At 56.1% G+C, this 21836-nt stretch overlaps 2 protein-coding genes and 1 non-coding gene across 3 annotated transcripts in view; all 3 read left to right on the forward strand.

The window, feature by feature from the left end:
• Positions 1 to 12108, forward strand: part of SPG7 (SPG7 matrix AAA peptidase subunit, paraplegin) — a 32231-nt gene extending 20123 nt beyond the window's left edge. Inside the window, exons 10-17 of the mRNA XM_045533848.1 lie at positions 2360 to 2484; positions 3872 to 3974; positions 5018 to 5128; positions 6874 to 6989; positions 9108 to 9264; positions 9805 to 9971; positions 10517 to 10594; positions 11736 to 12108. Coding sequence (XP_045389804.1) covers positions 2360 to 2484; positions 3872 to 3974; positions 5018 to 5128; positions 6874 to 6989; positions 9108 to 9264; positions 9805 to 9971; positions 10517 to 10594; positions 11736 to 11933 — 1055 coding nt within the window. The 3' untranslated portion in view covers positions 11934 to 12108. The remainder of the gene's footprint in view (positions 1 to 2359; positions 2485 to 3871; positions 3975 to 5017; positions 5129 to 6873; positions 6990 to 9107; positions 9265 to 9804; positions 9972 to 10516; positions 10595 to 11735) is intronic.
• Positions 12109 to 17896: 5788 nt separating this feature from the next.
• On the forward strand, positions 17897 to 20514 carry RPL13 (ribosomal protein L13). The gene is made up of 6 exons (XM_045533849.1): positions 17897 to 17960; positions 18275 to 18392; positions 18546 to 18687; positions 18902 to 19075; positions 19691 to 19747; positions 20322 to 20514. The coding sequence occupies exons 2-6, from the start codon at positions 18289 to 18291 to the stop codon at positions 20478 to 20480; spliced, it is 636 nt and encodes a 211-aa protein (XP_045389805.1). The 5' UTR covers positions 17897 to 17960; positions 18275 to 18288; the 3' UTR covers positions 20481 to 20514.
• LOC123625588 lies at positions 18758 to 18841 on the forward strand. Its single transcript, XR_006730589.1, has one exon. It is a non-coding gene; the product is annotated as a small nucleolar RNA MBII-202 (small nucleolar RNA).
• Positions 20515 to 21836: the final 1322 nt, after the last annotated feature.

Below are 21836 nucleotides of genomic sequence, written 5' to 3' on the forward strand. Positions count from 1 at the left end.
TGTGTGTCGAGCAGACGCCATCGCAGGTGACTGCAGAGGAGACGCAGGAGGAGACCCTCCCCCACGGCTCTCACTTCCCTGAGCACACAGGGCCCTGGGAGAGGAGCCTGAGCTCTCTTCTTGTGTGACTCTTTGCACTGAAAACAGAGACCACCTTTTTGGGCAGACTGGAGCCCACCAGGAAGCATTTACCCAATGACATTTTTTTCGGAGCCGAATCTCTCTGTATTACTCTAAAAATAGCTGCTTCCGCCCCTGGGTTTGCTCAGGCTTGAGAATCTGCAAACTGAGGGCCTCTTGTTGAGCTGGGCCGGCACCAAACAAGTCCCTTTGTGCAGAGACACAGTTGTGCATTCTTAGCCCCTCAGATGTGTCTTTGTTGCTTCCTCGGGGCGGAGCGCGCTCTGTTCATTGTGCAGAGGATGGAACGGATGCCGTGTCCGTCGTGGGAAAGCTCACCAAGGCAGAGAAACAGCCCGGCATTGTAGGTCAGGCGTCAGCCCAAGCCGTCGACCCCGTGGGACGCCAGACCCCGGTGGGAAGGGCCCGGTCCAGCCCGCTTCCCTGTCCACAGGGTCGTCAGCAGAAGGGGGGCTTTGCTCAGGAACGTCTCTCTGCGATGGACATTCAGCTCCAGCTCCTGTGTAGGAAACAGCTGTGGGGAATTGTGAGTTCTGACAGTGGACGGAGGTTTTCTTAGAGTCGTCCCTACACAGTGGAAGGCAAACGTGAGAAAGGCTGTTGTGAACATACGCTCTTATTCTTTTTTCTTTACGTAATAAACAGCCTTCGCTCAGTAGTGTTTGCCGTGGGCTTCCTCGTGTCCCGGCAGCCCAGCGTGGGAGTGCAGAGCGACACCTTGGGAGCCCAGGCCCTGGTTCCCCAGGTGGCCCCGGTGGCTCCAGTGTTGTGCCAGGCTTGAGCACGCTGGCCTGCACTGGCGGTTCCTGCCGTGTTCTCCAGACCAGCCGCACTGGCCTCCGCTGGGAGCTGCTGTTTGGCCCCACCTGGGCCTGGAGTCTGAAGTGTGCGCTCTGGCGAGAACAGCTGCTCTGGGTAGGCTTTGCTGCCGTCCTGGTGCCTGGCACGGTGAGAAGCACCAACACTCCCCGCCCCCTTTGGGCAGAGGTGGCCCCTCCCACCTGTGCCGTGTTGAAGGCCTGTTGGTAAAACCTTGGTAAGAGCAACTCAGCACTGGAGGAGCCTCTGCCAGTCCCGGGCCAGGGCAGATAGTGAGTCTGGGCTGACAGACGGGGCTGTGGCCTGGGGCTCAGGGCTTGGGTGAGAGAGGGAGCACTGGCACAGCGCCAGCCCCCGGGTGAGGGAGGGAGCGGAAGTGTGCGGCCCCCGGGTGAGGCAGGGAGTGCGCTGGCACAGTGTTGCTGTTCCCAGTGGCCCCGTGAGCACTCTCGTGGCCCACACGCTGAAGCTGCTGTTCCCACCCTCTGTCCTCTCAGGCGGCATAGGTGGTGTGAGGTTTTCACTGCCAGATGCCCAGTGGGTCTCGGGCCCTGGGGATGAGACGGGGGTTGACGTCTGGCTTTTTTTTTTTTTTTTTTTGAGACAATAGTCTCACTCTGTCACGCAGAGTTGAGTGCAGTGGTGTCATCATGGCTCACAGCAGCCTCAAACTCCTAGGCTCAAGCGATCCTCCTGCCTCAGCCTCCTGAGTAGCTGGGAGTACAGGCGTGCCCAGCTAACTTCTCTATTTTTGGTAGAGACAGGGTTTCGCTCTTCCTCAGGCTGGTCTTGAACTCCTGACCTCAAGTGATCCCCCTGCATCAGCCCCCAGAGTGCTGGGATTACAGGCGTGAGCCACCGGCCGGCCTAAAAAGTTTTAATAGCATCAGATGCCCAGTTAGGCTCAGGTTTCTCTGGTTGCTTCATAAATGCCTTTTCGCAGTTGATTTATTCAAATCAGTGTCCGGTGCTAGTTTCTGAACTCACTGTAGAATTCTCAGGTGAGAACTGGGCCCAAGACCAGGTGTTACAGTGTTGCAGTGTCAAGTAGTGACGACCCTGGCCCAGGGAGAGGGGCCCGTGAGGGCAGCTCCCGGCGGCACCACTGGACACCTGATCCCCCCCAGAGATGTGGACGGTTCTGCCTCAGCAGACACCTGGGGGAGCTGTCGCTGTTCTCAGTTGCCGAAACAGGGAACACGGTTCTTCCTGGCGGTTCTGGTTGGAAGCTCCCGAGGAAGTCAGGCGTCTGTCCTGGTCCAGAAGGACGCGCGTGCTCCTTCTCCCTGGGCCTCGGGAGCCTTCCCATCCACCACGTCCTAATAGGGTAGCGCGTATGGGAGAGCCGCTGTGTCAGGGATGCCCCCCTAAGGCCACCGTGTTTGCTCTGTACCCTCAGGCATGGGCACCACAGACCACGTCATCGTCCTGGCATCCACCAATCGAGCCGACATTTTGGACAACGCTCTGATGAGGCCGGGCCGGCTTGACAGACACGTCTTCATTGACCTCCCCACCCTGCAGGTCAGAGCAGGGGCTGCGTGGAGTTTCCCCCAAGACCATGAAGGGGTCAGGACCGGCCAACGTGGCCTGGGCCCGTGGCCTGCCAGGGCCAGCCTTGCTCTAGGTGTGAGGTGTGTGGCCCTGCAGGGCGTGGCAGTGGTGTGACGCCTGCTGCAGGCCCCTCTGGTGCTGCCTGTCCTCTTTCTTGGACTCTTTGCTCTGTGTTGGCTTTGCTACTTGTTGACCCACTGTTGTTTTTTCTTTCATCCCTAAACATTTGGGGTTGAATGTGCTGGTCTTGGTTGAGTTTTATAGCAAATTCTTTGAAACCAAATTCAGGAGGAAAAATAGTGAGAAATCCCTTTCTTCTTGCATGGCGTCTAGTCCTGTGTATCTGGAGCTGGTGGACGGCCGCAGAACTCGCATCCTAACTCTCTCAAGTGTTTGCTTGGCTGTGGGACTGTGGACCGTGCCGCTGCCCTGGAAGTGGGGTGGGTAGAAGTCCTGTGGCCTGGAGCCTCTCACCCCTCATCCTCCTCTGTCTCAGGCCTCTGGCTCTGCATCCCACCTCCTGGCCGAAGGGCCTTCACTGTGGCTCCGAGGGAGCCAGAATTCAGCTTGTGGAGAGAGGGGTGAGAGCGAGGACCCGAGGGCAGCTGGCTGGTGCTGGTATGGCTTCTGTAGGGTGGAGAGTGGGCACGGAGCAGGAGCCCTTACCTCTGAGCCTGCCGGCTGTCTTGTTTGACCATGTGGGAAACGTTTGATGTTGAAATCTAGAATGTGCAGTGTGCATGAGAATCAAACATTTTGCAAAGTAAACCCTAGTTGTGTGCCATGCGTTTCATTTTCATTTATTTATTTCGTTCATTTTCATTTTTAACATACTGCTTGCAGCTCTCTGAATTGGTTTCCCCAGCCATGGGTCGTGACTGATGGTGAGGAGCTGTCATTTAAGAACTCAGGTCTCAGCCGGGTGTGGTGGCTCACACCTGTAATCCTAGCACTCTGGGAGGCCAAAGCGGGAAGATTGCTTGAGCTCAGGAGTTCGAGACCAGCCTGAGCAAAAGCGAGACCCTGTCTGTACTAAAAATAGAAAGAAATTAGCCAAACAACTAAAAATAGAAAAATTAGCGGGGCATGGTTGTGCACGCCTGTAGTCCCAGCTACTTGGGAGGCGGAGGCAGGAGGATCGCTTGAGCCCAGGAGTTGGAGGTTGCTGTGAGCTAGGCTGATACCAGGGCACTCTAGCCCAGGCAACAGAGCGAGACTATTTCAAAAAAAAACTCAGGTCTCATCTGCACGGTGGACGCGTGGGGTCGCCTGCTCTCTCCGTGCAGACACATGCACAGCGCGCCTTCCGCCTGAGCCCGGTTCCAGCCCAACCTTGCGTCCTCCCTCTTTCCGGCAGGAGAGGCGGGAGATTTTCGAGCAGCACCTGAAGAGCCTGAAGCTGACCCAGGCCAGCACCTTCTACTCGCAGCGTCTGGCGGAGCTGACGCCTGGATTCAGTGGTACGTTTTTGACCTGCAGCCTGTGCAGTGCCAGTCTGGGGGCAGCGGTCTGACTGCAGGCAGGTGTCGGGCCCTCCTGCCGGGTGGCGCTGCCCCTCGCCTTGGAGGTGGCCTGGTCAGTACGAGCTGGGGGGACCAGGCTGCACGTGGGGCTGCGGGAGGGCACAGACGCTGCTGCTTCCTCTCAGTGCTGGGAAACCACGGCAGTTCTGTGGCCTGTGTTGACCGCAGGGACAGCAGTGGTGATGTCTGCATCCCCAGCAGTGGCCCCCGCGTGTCCCAGTGGTTCTGCTCACCATCTGCCCACATCGTGTGGAATGTCACTCGGGTCCCTCCCATGCAGACCATGGCGCTGCCGGTGCAGCTTCCTTCCCCCAGCCCTGCCAGTCTCAGCCTCAAGTCAGTAGCAAGACAGCACAAGTCAAGAGTGTTTCTGCTTGGCTCCCAGTTTAAAGGTTGATGTAAATAAAAGTCCTTTTCATTATGATATCGTACCTTCTCTTTTGATTGTTTTCTAAGGTCTTTAACTAGAATCTCGTGGCTGCTAGAGGCCCTTTAATCTCTCACCCATCAAAGCTCATGTGAAATGTGAGGTAGAAGGAAACCAGAGGGGGCACGTGGAAGCATGCGGGCACCATCCCCTGCCAGCAGGCTTGGGCCGGGGCAGACCTCGGCAGCTCCTGTCTGCGAGGGCTTCAGTCTGACACAATGCAAGGAGCTGCCGCCTGCCCTCCGCTTCCCAGTGATTTTTTCTTGAGATGGGGTCTCACTATACTGCCCAGGCTGGCCCCAAATTCCTCCCGCCTCAGCCTCCTGAGAAGCTGGGATTACAGGCTCGCCCCACCACACCGGGCTAAGTTTTGTATTTTTTGTAGAGATGGGCTCTCGTTCAGGTTGGTCTCAAACTCCCGGCCTCAAGGGATCCTCCTGCCTCAGCCTCCCAGAGTGCTGGGGTTACAGGCGTGAGCCACCGCGCCGGCCACTTTCCTTCTTCTCAAACCCCGATGGCACTAACACCCAGCCCACCTTGTCTGTGTTGACAGGTGCCGACATCGCCAACATCTGTAACGAAGCTGCGCTGCACGCCGCGAGGGAGGGGCACACGTCCGTCCACACCTTCAACTTCGAGTACGCCGTGGAGCGTGTCATTGCCGGTATGAGGACCGTGCCCCGTTTGTAAGGCCTTGCTCTCAGCAGGGCTTGAACCCCAGAAATACCCACTCAGAGACCAGGCCCCCAAAGTAACAGTAGAGGTGAGGCAGAGGGAGCCAGATCTAGGCTTGGACATGGTACGACTCAGGCAGCTGGCAAGGAATTACCAGACAAGAGGGGAAATACATGAAGTATTTCAGTGTTTTATAAGTCAGACCTTCACAACTTACTTTTCCTTGGTTAGAAAGACTGCAGAGCTACCTAAGAGCACGCACGTTCTCCAAGTAGAAATGTGAAAGTGCTTGGAAAGCCCAGGTGCGAGGGTGCTCAGGCCAGCGCCGGCCCTGTGGTGGCTGAGAGCTGACCACCAACTGGACAGGTGCCCAGGGCTGCGCTTGTAGGTGGGTGGAGGCTGCGTCACCCACAGACCTGCAGGAACGTCTGTGCCATCCAGAGACCGTGCAGGGAGGTGTGGGTCTGCGGCACGACCTCTGCTTCAGCTGAGACCCCTCGCCCTGGCTGTCTGGGAACAGGAGAGGGGCTTTGCGCGTGAGGGCTGGGGCTGCCTCTGGCCGTGCTTCACCAGGGCTGTTAGAGGTGGGGAGAGCAGGACTCCAGCTGAGAATGAGACGTAGAAACTTCTGCAGCCACACTGTAGCGACACCCAGATGTCACGTTCTCATTGATCAGGGCCGGGGTTCAGGCCAGCTGCCTCAGCTGAGGCGGACTGAACCAGCATTTTAAACAGGCAGCTGGTTGGTCCTCGCCACAGATGTGAAGAAGCACAGAGCCGCCCTCACACACTGTCCCCGCAAGAACTGCCATCTTGTCAGTTAGAGTTGACACCTGGGACAAACCTCCCCCAGGGCCCAGAGCTGCAGCTCAGGAAAGCAGAGGGTCCCTGAGGGGGCCGAGAAGGGAGGGCGGCTGTCGGGCAAAACACACTCACAGTTCCCCATGGCAGCCCATGGGTGGAGAGTCCTGAAGTTGCCTTGTTCTTACTAAAAGTTTGTTTTTGTATAAGCCATTTATTTTTACATGGAAAGTATCATCTTTTTATAATAATATCAGAGCAGGAGAGATTGAGTGGAAACTACAAGCCCAGTAAAGAAAATACCAACAGGACACTGTCTCTCCATGTGTGTGGGTCCTTCCTCACTTCCAGTGGGCCTGAGTGTTCTGAGAGCCGCGGCTACGCTGGGGTCTGGCGCAGAGCGTCGGGCAACTCCTGCCCCAGTGGGCGGTGGAGGGAGCTGGGCCTGGGTTCACAGAGCACCTTTCACAGGCTGTTGCTGCTTTACCTGGAGGGCGGCCCAGTGCCTGGTTGACCCATGACCAGGGTGCCTCACACGGAAACCTTGCTCATTCTGGCAGACACCCTTGCGGCTCTTGTCTGGCCCGTGTCCACGGTCTGGCAGGTGATGCCTGCCCGACCACCGCCCTGGCGCTGGGAGGTGGACCTGTGTCCCCGCAGCGTCCCCAGGGAAACCCAGCCTGGATGGCCCCCGGTCCTTCAGACGGAAGCTGACAATTCAGTAAAACACTGCAGTAGGAAGCAAGTTCAGAGATTTATCACTCTCAGGCCCTGAGCAGGGGCCGTGGGTCGGAGGCATTCTCCGCCCAGGCCACGAGGAGAAGTGAAGAGGATGGGGGAGAGGAGATCCGCAGGCGCCGTGCAGAGGGGACCTTGCTGGGGCACAGCTGGGAGCAGCCTGTGTGCTTCAGCCTGTCCCCGCCTTGCTTTCAGGGACGGCCAAAAAGAGCAAGATCTTGTCCAAGGAAGAGCAGAAGGTGGTTGCGTTCCACGAGTCAGGCCACGCCCTGGTGGGCTGGCTTCTGGAGCACACGGAGGCTGTGATGAAGGTGGGTCCTGGGCAGAGCAGGCTCTGGGGACGCCTTTGAGTCCGCTTGGAGAGCGAGAAGGCTCCGAGGACGGTGGGTGGAAGCCAAGAAGCAGGAGGCAGGAGGAGACTGTGTCTCTCGGCTGAGCCATGGCCTCAGTTACAGGCGTGAGATCTGGAAAGCCACAGCCGACCTGCGAGTGAAGAATTGAGTGTGTGCTGTCCGCTCTCATGTGACTCCGGATACTGAGAAGTGAGCTGAGAACACAGTTTTAAAAGACCACTCTTGTTGATGGTTGTCAACTGAAAATTTGTTCTTATCAAATGGAATTAAATAATACTACGAACAGCTTCCAAAACACGTGTGGATCCACAACCTGGGGATCCCAAGTGACTGCTGAGGAAGATGTCACTGTTTGGGATGTGGCAGCGCTTTTATGCTGGAGCCGTGCAGGTGGCTGGTTTGAGGCTCACCCTAAGAAGCAGCTGCACTGTGTTCCCACTCTCAGTGCACACTCACTGCCGACATGCACATGGCGTAGTGGTGCCCACCCTCAGTGCACACTCACTGCCGACATGCACATGGCATAGCAGTGGTGCCCACCCTCCCTGCACACTCACTGCGGACATGCACACGGCATAGCAGTGGTTCCCACCCTCAATGCACACTCACTGCCGACATGCACACGGCATAGCAGGGGTTCCCACCCTCAGTGCACACTCACTGCTGACATGCACACGGCATAGCAGTGGTTCCCACCCTCCGTGCACACTCACTGCGGACATGCACACGGCATAGCAGTGGTTCCCACCCTCCCTGCACACTCACTACAGACGTGCACACGGCATAGCAGTGGTTTCCACCCTCAGTGCACACTCACTGCGGACATGCACACGGCGTAGCAGTTGGCCATCTTGGAATGTCAATGTCCATTACTGGTTTTTAGAGGTGTTAGACATTTGGGCATCACATTTGTAGAACACAAAAACTCAGCAATGAAGATAAATATTTTAACACAATATCTCAAAAAAATTAATGCAGAAAAATCCATGATGAAAAAAATACCAGAATTGTAAATTTCCTGTCACTCTCAGAATTTTCACTTTACTTGATGGTCAGATAAAGGCCAGGCACTCACGCCTGTAATCCCAGCACTCTGGGAGCCCAAGGTGGGAAGATCGCTCGAGGTCAGGAGTTCGAGACCAGCCTGAGCAAGAGCGAGACCCCGTCTCTACTAAAAATAGAAAAAATTAGCCGGGTGTCGTGGTGCACACCTGTAGTCCCAGCTACTTTGGAAGGCGGAGGCAGGAGGATCACCTGAGCCCAGGAGTTTGAGGTTGCTGTGAGCTAGGCTGATGCCACGGTACTCTAGCCTGGGCAACAGAGTGAGACTCTGTCTCAAAAAAAAAACCAGATAAATTAGTAGTAATGAAAAAAATCTTAAGGCTTGATGTTCTGCTACAGAAAGATTGTGAAGTCACTGTTACTGATTTGGTAACATCATCGCTATAGCAGTTGTTACTTCTAGTTTTTTAATGGTAATTTAATTTAGTTCGAGATTTAAAATTAAGCTTCCTCTTGGGATTCTCATGGGACTTTGACATGGTCACCTTGCTGCCGTGACTCTCAAACAGCAGTGGGACCACGAGAGGGCCTGGCCCTGGTAGAGTCTTCCTCTGTCCTTGTGTGGTGGGGCTCCCTGTTGTTAGGGCAGCGTCCCACTTCTCGGGCGCCTGGTGCTGGGTGGTCCCAGGAGGCAGAGGCGAGGAGAGTCTGTTTCCTGTCGTGCATCCTGGGGTTTCCGTGGCGGCAGGCAGGGTGCAGGAGATTGGTGCACACTGGCCGTTGGGGTGAGCTTGGTCCTCACACCGCTTGCTTGTCTCCTCCTAAAAGGCCTTGTTTTTGACTTGTTGTATACCTGTATTTTACGAGGAAGACACACCTGACAGTGTGGGTGCAGGTGCCGCTGGCCAGGATCCCCTGTGTTCCCACGAGTCAGGGTCCTCTTGTTACAGACGTGCGATAGTGCGGACTCGCTTCCCTGCTGTGAGACCCTCTGACGGCAGGTCCGCCTGGCACTGCGCCCCTTCCTCTGCGCCCACACCCTGCCTTGCTGACCTGCCGTCTCTGTGTCCGTAGGTCTCCATCGCGCCGCGGACGAACGCCGCTCTGGGCTTTGCTCAGATGCTCCCCAGGGACCAGCATCTCTTCACCAAGGAGCAGCTGTTTGAGCGGATGTGCATGGCCCTGGGCGGCCGGGCCTCGGAGGCCATCTCCTTCAACAAGGTCACGTCCGGTGAGGAGCTGGCCCCAGTGTCCCTCTGTCCCCACATGTGAGGGGGACATCTGATGAAAGAATTACGTAGTGGGATGCAAATGGAGTTTTGAATTTTATTACGTGGTTTTTGAAAGATGAGCTGTGGTTAAAGGAGATTTGGAAATAAGCAAAACTTAAAATAATTTCATTGGGCAAAAATTTTTACAAATACGCAGATCATAAATGCATTTAATTGGTTAGTTATTGGTAACTAAAGCTGGAATACATTGAAGCAGACTGTTCTCAAGGTGCTACTTCACTGGGACATTCAGAGGGGTGAGAGCTTCCCCTGCACTCCCAGGACGGCCGCGGAGTGAGCCCCGATGTGTGTGCTGAGTGGTTGAGCTTTAAACAAAAGAGCATTTCCTAAAGCTTGAAGGACAGTCACGGTGCAGGGGTCTGGTTGTCGGGCACTGCAGTGCGGCTTCGGGGTAAAACGCACAGGTCCGTGACGGCACTTCGGGCCTGGGCTCCCGTGCGCCTGCGGGGCTGAGGGTGCCCTCTGACCCCACACTCCAGGGGCCCAGGACGACCTGAGGAAAGTCACCCACATCGCCTACTCCATGGTGAAGCAGTTCGGGATGGCACCTGGCGTCGGGCCCATCTCCTTCCCAGAGGCACAGGAGGGCCTTGCGGGCGTCGGGCGGCGCCCCTTCAGCCAGGGCCTGCAGCAGATGATGGACCACGTGAGTCTGCCCACGGGCAAGGGCGTCCGGTCTGCCACGTGAGGGCCTCCGCCTGCTCAGAAGAGGCCCAGTGGCTCCCGAACGGAGCCCGGTGCAGGCTGACGGGTCTTTCCTGCTGGGCTCTGTCGTAGCTCCGACCTGCCGAGGGGTTTCTCCGGGTGAGGACCTAGATCCTCCTGATGAGATCGTAGGTGGGGATCAGGGAAGAATCTCAAATGCACCGAAGGATGGCGCCCACGTGGCCCTGCCCACGGGACCAGGACGGGGTCAGTCGTGTGCTCTTGCAGCAGCTGTGGGTATGGCGGAGGCAGACAGGGCCCCTCCAGGAGGGCCTGCAGGGTGGGAGCAGCGTGGGACAGGCGTCTTGAACCGCCGTTCCCGCACCGGGCAGCGCGGCGGGAGGCTGTCTGCCGGCAGCTGAGCTGTGTTCTCACATCCCAACCTGTGTTTCTCTTCTGAACTTGCCGCTGGAGCCCGGCTGGTGATGAGGCGCCTGGACGTGGCCCTGGGCCTTGCTCGTGACAGTCTGCTCCCTTCGTCTACAGGAAGCGAAACTGCTGGTGGCCAGGGCCTACAGACACACCGAGCGGGTGCTGCTGGACAACCTGGACAAGCTGCGGGCGGTGAGCCCGGCGGGGCAGGGTGCCGGGGCCGCGTGGCTCTGACGCAGAGCTCGCCCGCCCACCTGGCATGAAGCGTTCCCAGCGCGCACAGAGTGTAGAGTGCAGAGGCTGGCTTGGGGTTTTGTAGACTGCCCCTCAGTTGGCATGGTCGGGTGTTTTTCTCACAGTGAGGCTGAGTGGACAACCCCAGAGGAGGGTCACTCGGTTCTGAGAGCTGCTGCCCGGAACTCAGCAGAGGAGGGCGGCTATGTGTGTGGACAGACGGGTGGAGCAGTAGCCGATGGTGGTTTCTCAGCTTCCTCTTGTTTCATTAAAGCTGGGCCCTGCTCTCCCAGGCTGGGAGCTGTGTGTTTTGGGGTCTCCAGAGTGTTGCCCCCAGGCCAGCAGCACCACCTCACTGGGCGTGGTGAGCAGTACGGCTCCGCTGAGCAGCATCTGTGGGTCGACCAGCCCTCCCTGTTGCCGAGCAGCTGCTCTGCAGGACAGGGTCTCATTGCAGTGGGAGCAAGGACAGGTGGGGACAAGGCTGCGGGCCGCGCAGCTCACTGACCCTGAGCGCTGTCTGCTGGGCTGTGAGCTGCCCACAGTCGCTGGGCTCCGGTGCGTAGGCACAGAGCAGCCCTGGAGCCAAAGCACCTCTGGCAGCACAGGTGCAGGTGCATTGCCCCAGTTTCAGGGGTCACCGTTTAAATGTTTTGAAAACGGGGAAGCATTTTGCCTTGTCGGAAACAAGCATGGTGCACCGTGGCTGTTCTCTGCGTTGGGGGCTGAGCTGTGGCAGAGCCTGCGGACAGGCAACGGGTGTGCCCGCCAAGGGTTTGCCGGCATCGTGTCTGGAGTGGCAAAATCCCTGCCCCAGGTTGTGGGGTCCTCAGCTCACCCCTCTCCCAGACTCCAGTCAAAGGCTCTGCACTTCACCCTCCCCTACCCCGCAGGCCACACACCCTGTTGGTGAAGGGAATTGCAGTTGCCACAACTAAGCAGAGATTTTGAAGGGAAGTAGAAAAATTCATGACGCTGGCAGCTGTGTCCCGCTCCCAGACAGGCCCTCGCGCCTCAGCGCCGCCTCCCCGGGAAAGGTCCTGTCTCAGCAGCTGTCTGTGTCCTGGGGATTCTCACTCGGCCGCGTCTGTCTTTCCAGCTGGCCAACGCCCTTCTGGAGAAGGAGGTGATCAACTACGAGGACATCGAGGCCCTCATCGGCCCGCCACCGCACGGGCCCAAGAAGCTGATCGCCCCACAGAAGTGGGTGGACGCCCAGAGAGAGAAGCAAGACTCTGGGGAGGAAGCAGAGGCCCAGCAGCCCCTGCAAGGGGAGGAGCCGTCCTGGCCCAGGTAGTGGGGGCTCCCTGACTGCACGTGGGGCCAGCCAGGACCCGAACGCACTCGGCTGCCCCTGGGCTTATTTTCAGCTGTGTGTCTCCTCTTTTAGCTCTCAGCGGTCTGTGCTGAAGGGCTCCAGGGTTGAGGCCCCTGTACGTGATGAGTAAAGTTCTTTGCAGAAATGGCTGCTACAACTTTGCACGTGTGTAGTTTTCCCCTGTGGGGACGGGCGTCAGTGCTCCCTACAAGTGTGCCCAGGGTGCTCTGTCCCCAGTGTGGTGGAGCCAACCCAGAGGCAGCACGGCATTCAGAGTCTGAGTAGACCCTGCTCGTGCCAAGGCTCCCGGACAGCCCGTCCCAGCTCCCGTGGCTCCCCCAGAATGCCGGCAGGATCGAGATGGGAGGACCCTCCAAGCCACTTGTCCTCCTGTCCACTGGCTGTCATTGTGCTGACTCGTCAGTGAGGTCAGAGTTACTAGGACCAGGCCCTGGGCTCTGGGGGATTCAAACACTGCCACCTACCACCGTGTGGACAGGCTCGATTTGAAGACCTCTCCTCCCTGTCTAGTTGTGCAGCGTTGGGACGCCTTAGTTCTTACTGCCCTGAGAGTTGTCGTGTACTTCACTAATAAATTCTGTGGGTAGAGACTACATCTGTGCGGTTGGGCCAGCTCTAACCCAGAGGAGCCAAGGGCGTTGTCCTAGATGACAAGATCTGTGGCCTGGGCCCTGCTGGGATAAAGTACACAGGCTGCCCAGCAGTAGGCGCGGCCGCCTGTGCACCGGGGGTGTGACACACGCTTCCAGTTCACACTTCCTGCTCCCGCGTCCGCCTGCCCTCTGTGTGGCGTTTGGAGGTGGATTAAGGTCACTTCCTGGCAGAACGGACTGTCTGCTGTGGCTCCAGTACTCGGTGCCCAGAGGAAGTGCCCGCTGTGCTCTGGGGGGGGGGCAGGTTCACACACCTGAGCATGGGCTGCTCTGAGAGGCACTGGGATCTTTGCTTCCCCAAATTTATCACCAAAGAGCAGCATCTGGTTGGGAGGTCTTTGGCTGGTGTCTTTGCTCTGGGGTGGCATCCTCTGCAATTATTCCAGAGCGGACATGGCCCAGCTGTTCCCTCCAACTTACCTGCTGAAATGGCCCATTTCTGTCCATCCTTTGGAGGAGCATTTGCTGAGTGCAGAAGATGCGAGGCATAGTAAGGGCCGCGGCACATACGAGACCGGGCACCTCCTTAGAGCCCAGTAAGGTGCGGTCTGGTTTCCCAGTGCTTGCTGGTGTGAGTGAGCCAGTGGCCACCCAGGGAGAGAATGTCACTTTGGTTCTGCTCCAATTTATAGAAGTGGATCGTTTAGACTTTGGCCCTCTGATTGGTCCCTGGTGATCTGCAGTGAACATCACCTGTGCTTGAAAAGATACTAAATTTATTCCCACTCTGCTAACCTGGTACAGAAACCACGCTGCTCCCCCTGCGCCTCTGACGCCGTAAGGGGAAGAGGCTCCAACAACAGCATGTGGTCCCTGGTGCACCCAGACTGCCCCCGGACAGGGCACAGGAGGCCTGCTCGTACCTCCTGTGACCCTTTCGTCTACTTAGGCCAGTGAGGTCTCCTCGAGGGGACAGACACATGCTCTTTAAGTAGCTGATCTCTGTATTTAACACGGCCATAGAAAGCCCCAGATATCATTAAAGAATATTAAAAGAAAGAATTAACTTATAGTTTTAAAATCATAATACAGCTTGTTCTCCTCCACTCTGCTCTATACTGATAAATAAACATTTTTGATTCAGACAATGGCATCCTTTCAGTTTTTCACTGACAATTAGTATTTCTCATAAAGTGGGCACTTCGACTTAGCCTCGGTCTGGTTTCTGTGTAGGCCGTGAGTGTGGGAAGCTGAGAGGCTGGGTGGTTACTTGTTCCACCTTCTCCTTGACTGAGTCATTCGGCTCCTGCTTTCCTGATCCAGCCATCAGCCCTATGTAGACGGCAGACATTGTTAGCATGCTAGTTTTTGCAAAGTACTGTAAGGACATAATTTTTTTTTTTTGGTAGAACATTATAAAATCACTTTGCTGCTATGATGTTAAAAAAAAAATCAAGACTGGCTGGGCATAGTGGCTCATGCCTATAATCCTAGCACTTTGAGAGGCCAAGGCAGGAGGATAGTTTGAGCTCAGGGGTTCGAGACCAGCCTGAGCAAGAATGAGACCCCGTCTCGACTAAAAATAAAAAGAAATTATATGGACAATTAAAAATATATGCAGAAAAAATTAGCTGGGCATGGTGCCGCATGCCTGTGGTCCCAGCTACTTGGGAGGCTGAGGCAGTAGGATCGCTTGAGCCCAGGAGTTTGAGGTTGCTGTGAGCTAGCCTGATACCACTGCACTCTAGCCAGGGTGACAGAGGGAAATTCTGTCTCCAAAAAATAAATAGATAAACTCCACAACAATCAACACAGAAGAGGACATCAGTGACCAAATACTGTTTTTTCCCCCACACCAAGCAGCAGACACCAGCTGGGTGTCCTCTAATTTAATTCTTATACTGTCTACCTGGAGATAACGTCAGGTCCCACAAGGCGAGGGCTCAGTCCCCAACGTCACCCACCTCTAGGTAATCTCGCAAGTCCAGGCCTCCAGAGCTTCTGACTGACCGGCTTCAAGTTAGGATTCCCACAACAACCCCCTCCCTCTGGTTTCGATCAGTTTGCTGGAGTGGCTCACAGAACTCAGGGAAACACGTTTACTGATTTATTGTGAAGGCTACTACAAAGGACACAGATGAAGCGATGCGTGGGGTGAGGTACGGGGGACGGGTGTGGAGTTTCCACGCCCTCCCTGGGCACATCACCCTCCAGGAATCTCCTCGTGTTCAGCTCTCTGAACCCAGTTCTCATGGGGTTCATGGAGATTTTGTTACGTGGGCATGGTTGACAACCGTGTAGAAACGTGATTGGACAGAACAGCGTATGCTCTAAGCCCAGCAAGGCCTGTGTGTTCAGATTCTTCCTGGCCCCCCATGTATCATTCCTTCCTCCAGGGTATGAAGCAGGATCCTCTCAGACCCAAAATCAGATTAGAGTCCTGCCCTGGGCAGGTAATAGGAGGACAGGAGCAGGTCAGAGAGAGATTCTGTCTCCTGAGGGCTAAAGCACCCCAACATTGTAACAAGGACTATGGGACTGGTGTCAGGAACTGTGGACGAATATACGTGCAACACCACAGGTGAGTCTTGCTGTGTTGCCCAGGCTGAACTACAATGGTCATTTACAGGTGCGATCACAGCTCACTACAACCCCAAACTCCTGGGCTCAAGCAGGCCTCCTGCCTCAACCTCCTGAGTAGCTGGGATTACAGGCGAATACCACCGTGGCTGGCTTCCCAAAGCACACCTTAAGAACAGCTGGGGCCAGGCGCAGTGGCTCACGCCTGTAATCCTAGCACTCTGGGAGGCCGAGGCGGGTGGATTGCTCGAGGTCAGGAGTTCGAGACCAGCCCGAGTAAGAGTGAGACCCCTTTCTCTACTCAAAATAGAAATTATCTGGCCAACTAAAAACATATATAGAGAAAAAATTAGCCAGGCATGGTGGTGCATGCCTGTAGTCCCAGCTACTCAGGAGGCTGAGGCAGGAGGATCGCTTGAGCCCAGGAGTCTGAGGTTGCTGTGAGCTAGGCTGATACCACGGCACTCACTCTAGCCAGGGCAACAAAGCGAGACTCTGTCTCAAAAAAAAAAAAAAAAAAGAGCAGCTGGAACTTAGGTGGAGATTGGAGCAGGTGTAGTTGCATGAGTGCAGGTCTGTCTAGGAAGATACATTGGTGATGGGGACAAGAATGTCTATAAAGAGGAAGGTGTCTTGGTCCAAGGTGGGAACATGGAAAGGATCTTAGAAAGACATGGGGCGGGGGGTGAGGGCTAACATTTAGTTACATTCAAAGAAATGTGTCCTGGGCCAAGGCAAGTGTTTATTCAACAAACATTTTCTCCAAAGCTATGCTGCCAGAATGGAGTGGGTATGGAGTCAAATGTCAGTTCCACTGGATGAAACGATTGGTTGCAGGGAACAGAAGGATTTTTCTCAAGGTTTTTGTGCAGATTTAATGGGAGATGGGCAACGTCTATTCACCCTTCCTACTTTCTCTGCTGCACTGAAGGCCCCGCCTGGCTCCTCCCTATGGGAGGCGGGGCCGTGTGACGTCAGGACCAACCAGCATCACCGACAGCATCACTGTGGTCTTAACATGGCTTGTCCTCCCTGCGGCTCCTGCCATTTCACAGAAAAGTTCAAATAATTTGCCCAGAGTCTCAAAACTAATACAAAGGTCGACTCCAGGGCAACTCCACAGCCCATTCTTCCTGACTGCTGCTAACCTTCCAAATAACTTGTATTTGTGAAAAATGCGAAAAGGAGAGTTTAAACGTTAGCTTCCAGGTGGATACCACTTGAATTTACTGAGAAATTCTTTTATTTACAGCCTTGTATCTGCAAACAATTGTACAGCAAAAAGAGCTGGTGTTACCCTTGTTTCATAATTGAGCAAACATCTATTAAATGGCAGAGCCAGGGTTTTAACTTCCCATGTAGGTTCTATGCATTTGTCTGAACCAACTGTGCGCCCCATCTAGCACACATGTTCTCTGTTCTTTTTACGTGTTGTTTTTCCTGATCATGAACTTTTTGTTTTTTTTTTTGAGACAGAGTCTCACTTTGTTCGCTGGGCTAGGGTTAGTGCCATGGCGTCTGCCTAGCTCACAGCAACCTCAGACTCCTGGGCTTAAGCAATCCTCCTGCCTCAGCCTCCCGAGTAGCTGGGACTACAGGCATGTGCCACCATGCCTGGCTAATTTTTTCTATATATATTTTTAGTTGGCCAGATAATTTTTATTTCTATTTTTAGTAGAGACGGGGTCTCGCTCAGGCTGGTCTAGAACTCCTGACCTCGAGCGATCCATCCACCTCGGCCTCCCAGAGTGCTAGGATTACAGGCGTGAGCCACCGCACCCGGCCCTGATCATGAACTTTTAATTCCTCAGTGAGTCCCAATCCGCATTTTCTAACACCCGAGGGTGTCATAAGGCCAGATCAGCAACCTGTTTATTCAGTGCAGGATACAGGCCTCCAAATTTCTTATCTTTTGTCATGAAATTCTTAAAACTGCGGATTAAGTTTACCAGGGGGAAGGCTGGTGGTAGGGGTGGGGGCTGGGATTAAACAGGGTTACTGTGATGTAGAAGGTTACAGACCGCAGCAAGATGTTGTCTATCTCCCAGACTCGTCCTGGAGAATAGGAGGTGATGCGGGCGGGGGACAGGGACGTCTGCCTGCTACTTGACTGTTTTATGATGCCCTCTCTGTGCAGACAGGCAGTAGGCCTCAGAGCCAAAGGTTAGTAGCAGCCCCTACGTCACTTGGTGGTTGTGTGGAATTAAATATGAAAATGCATGTGGAGTACTGCATGCCCAGCTTATAAAAGACACCCAATTATTGTGTTAATTTCATCTAAAAAATAAATAAAACAAATGACCCAAGTAAACGTGAGGGGAAGAGACGCTAGAACGAGCATTAAGAAATCGAGTGGCGCTAGCTCGCATTCAGTAAACCTTTCGTGCCTTTGCACCGCTGACGTGCCTCGTCCCTGAAACCGACTGGGATTCCCAGAACTCGGGCCAGGACTTGGCTGAGGTCGAACCGCCTGCGTCTTCCCTTCGCCTTAGGACGGCTGCACCTTAATCTGCGTGTTACCCCGCGAAGGCCGGCCCGCGCAGGGCCTGGAGCGCCGGGGACACTCCCGCAGCTGCGAAGAGGACAATAACAAGACAGCAGGCAAGTCAGCTCGGCCGCAGCGCAGCGCACGGGCGGCGCCATGTCTGCCAGGCCGGCGCGAAGGTGGGATGGCCGCTTTGACGTCACTTCCTTTTTCCCTGGCTCTGATTGGCCAGGACGCTCGGCGCTTCTCATTGGCCGGGCCCACTACCATCCCAGGGTACCTTGCGGCTCTGACTCCTTTCCGCTCGGCTGTTCTCCTGCGCAGGAGGTGAGCGCGACCCGTCCCGGCTCCGTCGGGCGTCATCCGGCCCCATCGGGCACCATCCGGCCCCATCGGGCACCATCGAACTCCTTCTGGCATTTTCTACCGCCGTCGGCCTAGCGTTGCGGCTGAAGCAGCCATGGAGGGGCCTCAGGCCCAAGCCAGGGCCTCTTTGACGCCGTCGGGTCGGGCCCGGGGCCCCGGCTCCTCGGGCGCGGCCGGACGGCCGGGGCCGGCGGGCTCGGGGAGGTGGCCCGGGGGGCGCGCGCGGCCGCGGCCCGGCCCCTCACTCGCTCCCCTCCTCTCCCTGGCGGCCCCAGGGCCGTAGGCAGCCATGGCGCCCAGCCGGAATGGCATGATTTTGAAGCCCCACTTCCACAAGGACTGGCAGCGGCGCGTGGCCACGTGGTTCAACCAGCCGGCCCGGAAGATCCGCAGGTGAGCGGGCGCCGCGCGGGGTCCCCAGGCACGCTCGGGCCTGGCCCGCGGGGATCTTTCCTGGTCGGGCCTTCGGCGGGATGGTGCGACCGCGGGCACGCGGGGCGGGCGCCTTGCGTGGGGGTGACCACGGCGGGGCTTGTCTTTGAACAGACGCAAGGCCCGGCAGGCGAAAGCGCGCCGCATCGCCCCGCGCCCCGCGTCGGGGCCCATCCGGCCCATAGTGCGGTGCCCCACGGTGCGGTATCACACCAAAGTGCGAGCCGGCAGGGGCTTCAGCCTGGAGGAGTTGAGGGTGAGTGTTGGCGGGACCGCCGCGTTGTCCGAAACGGACTGGAGTTTTGCCCCTGTGGGTCTCAGTCAAATGATGACAGTCTCCGGAATCGCTGCACCGCTTTGATGAAAGTCCATTTGAACCCTTTTCCATCTGATGACTGAGCGTTTCCGATTGAGGCTGGATAGAGGCGCGCGACTCCCCGCGGCCTCATCCTTGTCTGGTTCCGGGGCAGGTGGCTGGCATCCACAAGAAGGTGGCCCGGACCATTGGAATTTCTGTGGATCCGAGGAGGCGGAACAAGTCCACCGAGTCCCTGCAGGCAAACGTGCAGCGGCTGAAGGAGTACCGCTCCAAGCTCATCCTCTTCCCCAGGAAGCCCTCGGCCCCCAAGAAGGGGGACAGCTCTGTGAGTACCGCACTCGCTGCCTCCTCCGGGGTGGGTGCTGTGGGGTGTTGGGAGATGGCAGCGGAGAGGCTCCGGCGGTCCCTGTGTCCACCTGGGGGAAGAAGAAAGAGTATGTGCCTGTCATCTTTCTTCATCCCCCAAGCGTGGCGGTTCTATATACGTGTGAAGAATGGATGTATTATTCGTCAGGACTGAGGGCCACCATTGGGCTTCTCCACAGGGAGGCCTGTTCTGTGGTGAGGCACCGGCTTGGAGCCAGCTTTTTTCCACTGAAAGCATTCTGTCCAGAACACTTCTAGAAACACCTTGTAGAACAAAGCTCATAGATGCTGTAGTGCAGCTTCCTGGGAGCTGAATTTGGGAATGGGTCTGCTCTGCCTCCCTGGGTCACGGGCTGGTGGCTCTTGCAGACAAGATGAGCCTCCGCCTCTACCTGCTTTGTGGACTGGACAGAACAGGAACTAGTAATGTGCCAAGTCACCATACGGGCTGGCACAACGTGGGGCACTGAAGGCGCTGGCACTGGTTTCCTTTCCAAGGACACAGGCGGGTGAGTGTGGGGTCCTTGGGACATTGAAGTTGAAGCCACTTAACTGTTCTCTTATCAACAAACAGGCTGAAGAACTCAAACTGGCCACCCAGCTGACAGGCCCCGTCATGCCCATACGGAACGTAAGTGCGCACTCGGCTCTCCGTGCCGCGCCTTGGACGGGGTGTGGGTGTTGATGGGAGCAGGCGGCGGGTTAAAGGGGGCGACACAGTGGCAGCTGGGGTGACTGTAGAGGTTTATAGGTTTGTGGAGAGGATCATTCTTTCAGCTCTGGTTAGACCAACTCTGAATTCTTAACACATGGACTTTATGAAAGATGTCCTTGTCCTGCCTTTCAGGAAGCTTTGGGGACCCTCACTTGTCACTCCCCAGCTTGTTGGGTCCCTCTCGTTGTGTTGGCCCGCACAGCCGAGCCCGCCTCTCCCCACACGTCTCCATGGGGACAGGGTTGCTTCTGCTCTGGGTTGGGATTATTTATTTTTAATTCTTGGCAGCCAAGAATCCACCGATAAGTGGAGAGTTCTATTTTTTAAATTGAAAACCCGGGGAGGGTGGTTGTGTCTGTGTTCTCAGTGGTGCTCAGGCAGCGTTGCTGGCCCCACCGTGACGTCCCCCAGGTCTCACTGACGCGCTGTGGGCTTTGCCGCCGCAGTTCACTGGTACAGACGTGGGTTTGACCCCTGTCCCTCCTTCCAGGTGTACAAGAAGGAGAAGGCCAGAGTCATCACCGAGGAGGAGAAGAACTTCAAGGCCTTTGCCAGTCTGCGCATGGCCCGCGCCAACGCCCGGCTGTTCGGCATACGTGCAAAAAGAGCTAAGGAAGCCGCAGAACAGGATGTTGAAAAGAAAAAGTGAAGCCTTTTTGGACTGTCAATAAATCAGGAGCGAAGCTGGGTCTCCTGTGGTGTGTGTTCCTCAGGGCCTGGGGGCCGTGACTCTCCAGCAGGGTGCGGGGGCTGTTCTTGAATGGCAGCCCGAAGCCTGAGTTGCAGTGTATTTCCTGTGTTTCAGCACCATTAGTTGATAATCACGGATTTCATAATGGCTTGCAGGGAGGTTACGAAGGCTGGCTTCATGGAGTTGTTTTTTAACCAGAGTGAGATGAACAACTTTTTTGGCAGGACTTCGAGGGTTCCCCTCGACACAGCTGGTGACCACTGTGGCTTTGCTTTGGTTCACACTGGGCTGTTGGAGTCCACTGTGCTGTGGGAGACCAGCCACTGGCTGTCCTGGAGCACACCGAAGCCATTGACCCTGCTTCGTGGATGAGAGGGCGTGTCAGAGTTGTCACTGCCCACACACAGGGGTTGGAGCCTGTCCTGGCCCTGCCTGCACAGTAGTCTGGGCCCTTGGTAGCTGTGGCCATGAGAACCCAGAGAAGCAGCTTTGCGCTCTGAGTCTTGCCAGGTGTGTGTGTGTATGGACTCTGGACCAGCTCCAGCACAGCAGCAGCAAATGACACGCCTCCTCAGCTGTGCTTCTAGCATGTGACACTTGGGACCTGGCAGATCCCAATTTGGGGGGCTGTTGCCTACCATTTTCCCACCTAAGACTTAGAAGCATGCTCTGCCTGGGAGCCTGGCTTGTGTGTTTCCAAAGAGCAGCATTACAGAGGGGCTGCAGAGTGGCAGCGGTCAGGGTTGGGGGCTCAATACCCTCCTGTAGACCACAGATCCCTCCGGGTGGGGGATGCGGGGTAGTGGCAGACAGTGGGCTCTGGAGCGAGGCTTCCAGCACCGTGTTCCGCCACCAGCCACTCCCCACTGAGATCTGAAATAGTTGCACAGGGAAGTGAGTTCAGAAGAGGTGAATGCTGGTTCTCATCATGCAGGGTGCTGTCAACGTTTTTAACAGAAGTGCTCATATCTGACAGCCACAGAGGGCCCCTTCCCCGTCAGCAGAAGGTGAAGCCAGGCTGTGATCTGGGACCTGGGCCAGGGCGCTAGTCTGTGAGGCAGGTACATCCTCCCCATCTTGAACAAGGTGTCGGGGGCTGTGTACTGAGGGCCCAGGCTTGTGCTCCTAACCTATGTTCTCCCCAGATTTGCTTACTTTGCTAAAATCCCCTGCAGTCCAGCAATGCTCTTAGGTTTGTTTTTTTTTTGGTTTTTTTTTTTTTTTTTTTGAGACAGAGTCTCGCTTTGTTGCCCAAGCTAGAGTACCGTGGCGCGTCAGCCTAGCTCACAGCAACCTCAAACTCCTGGGCTTAAA

Source organism: Lemur catta, chromosome 20 (assembly GCF_020740605.2).
Source record: "Lemur catta isolate mLemCat1 chromosome 20, mLemCat1.pri, whole genome shotgun sequence".
NCBI classification, from domain to species: Eukaryota; Metazoa; Chordata; class Mammalia; order Primates; family Lemuridae; genus Lemur; species Lemur catta.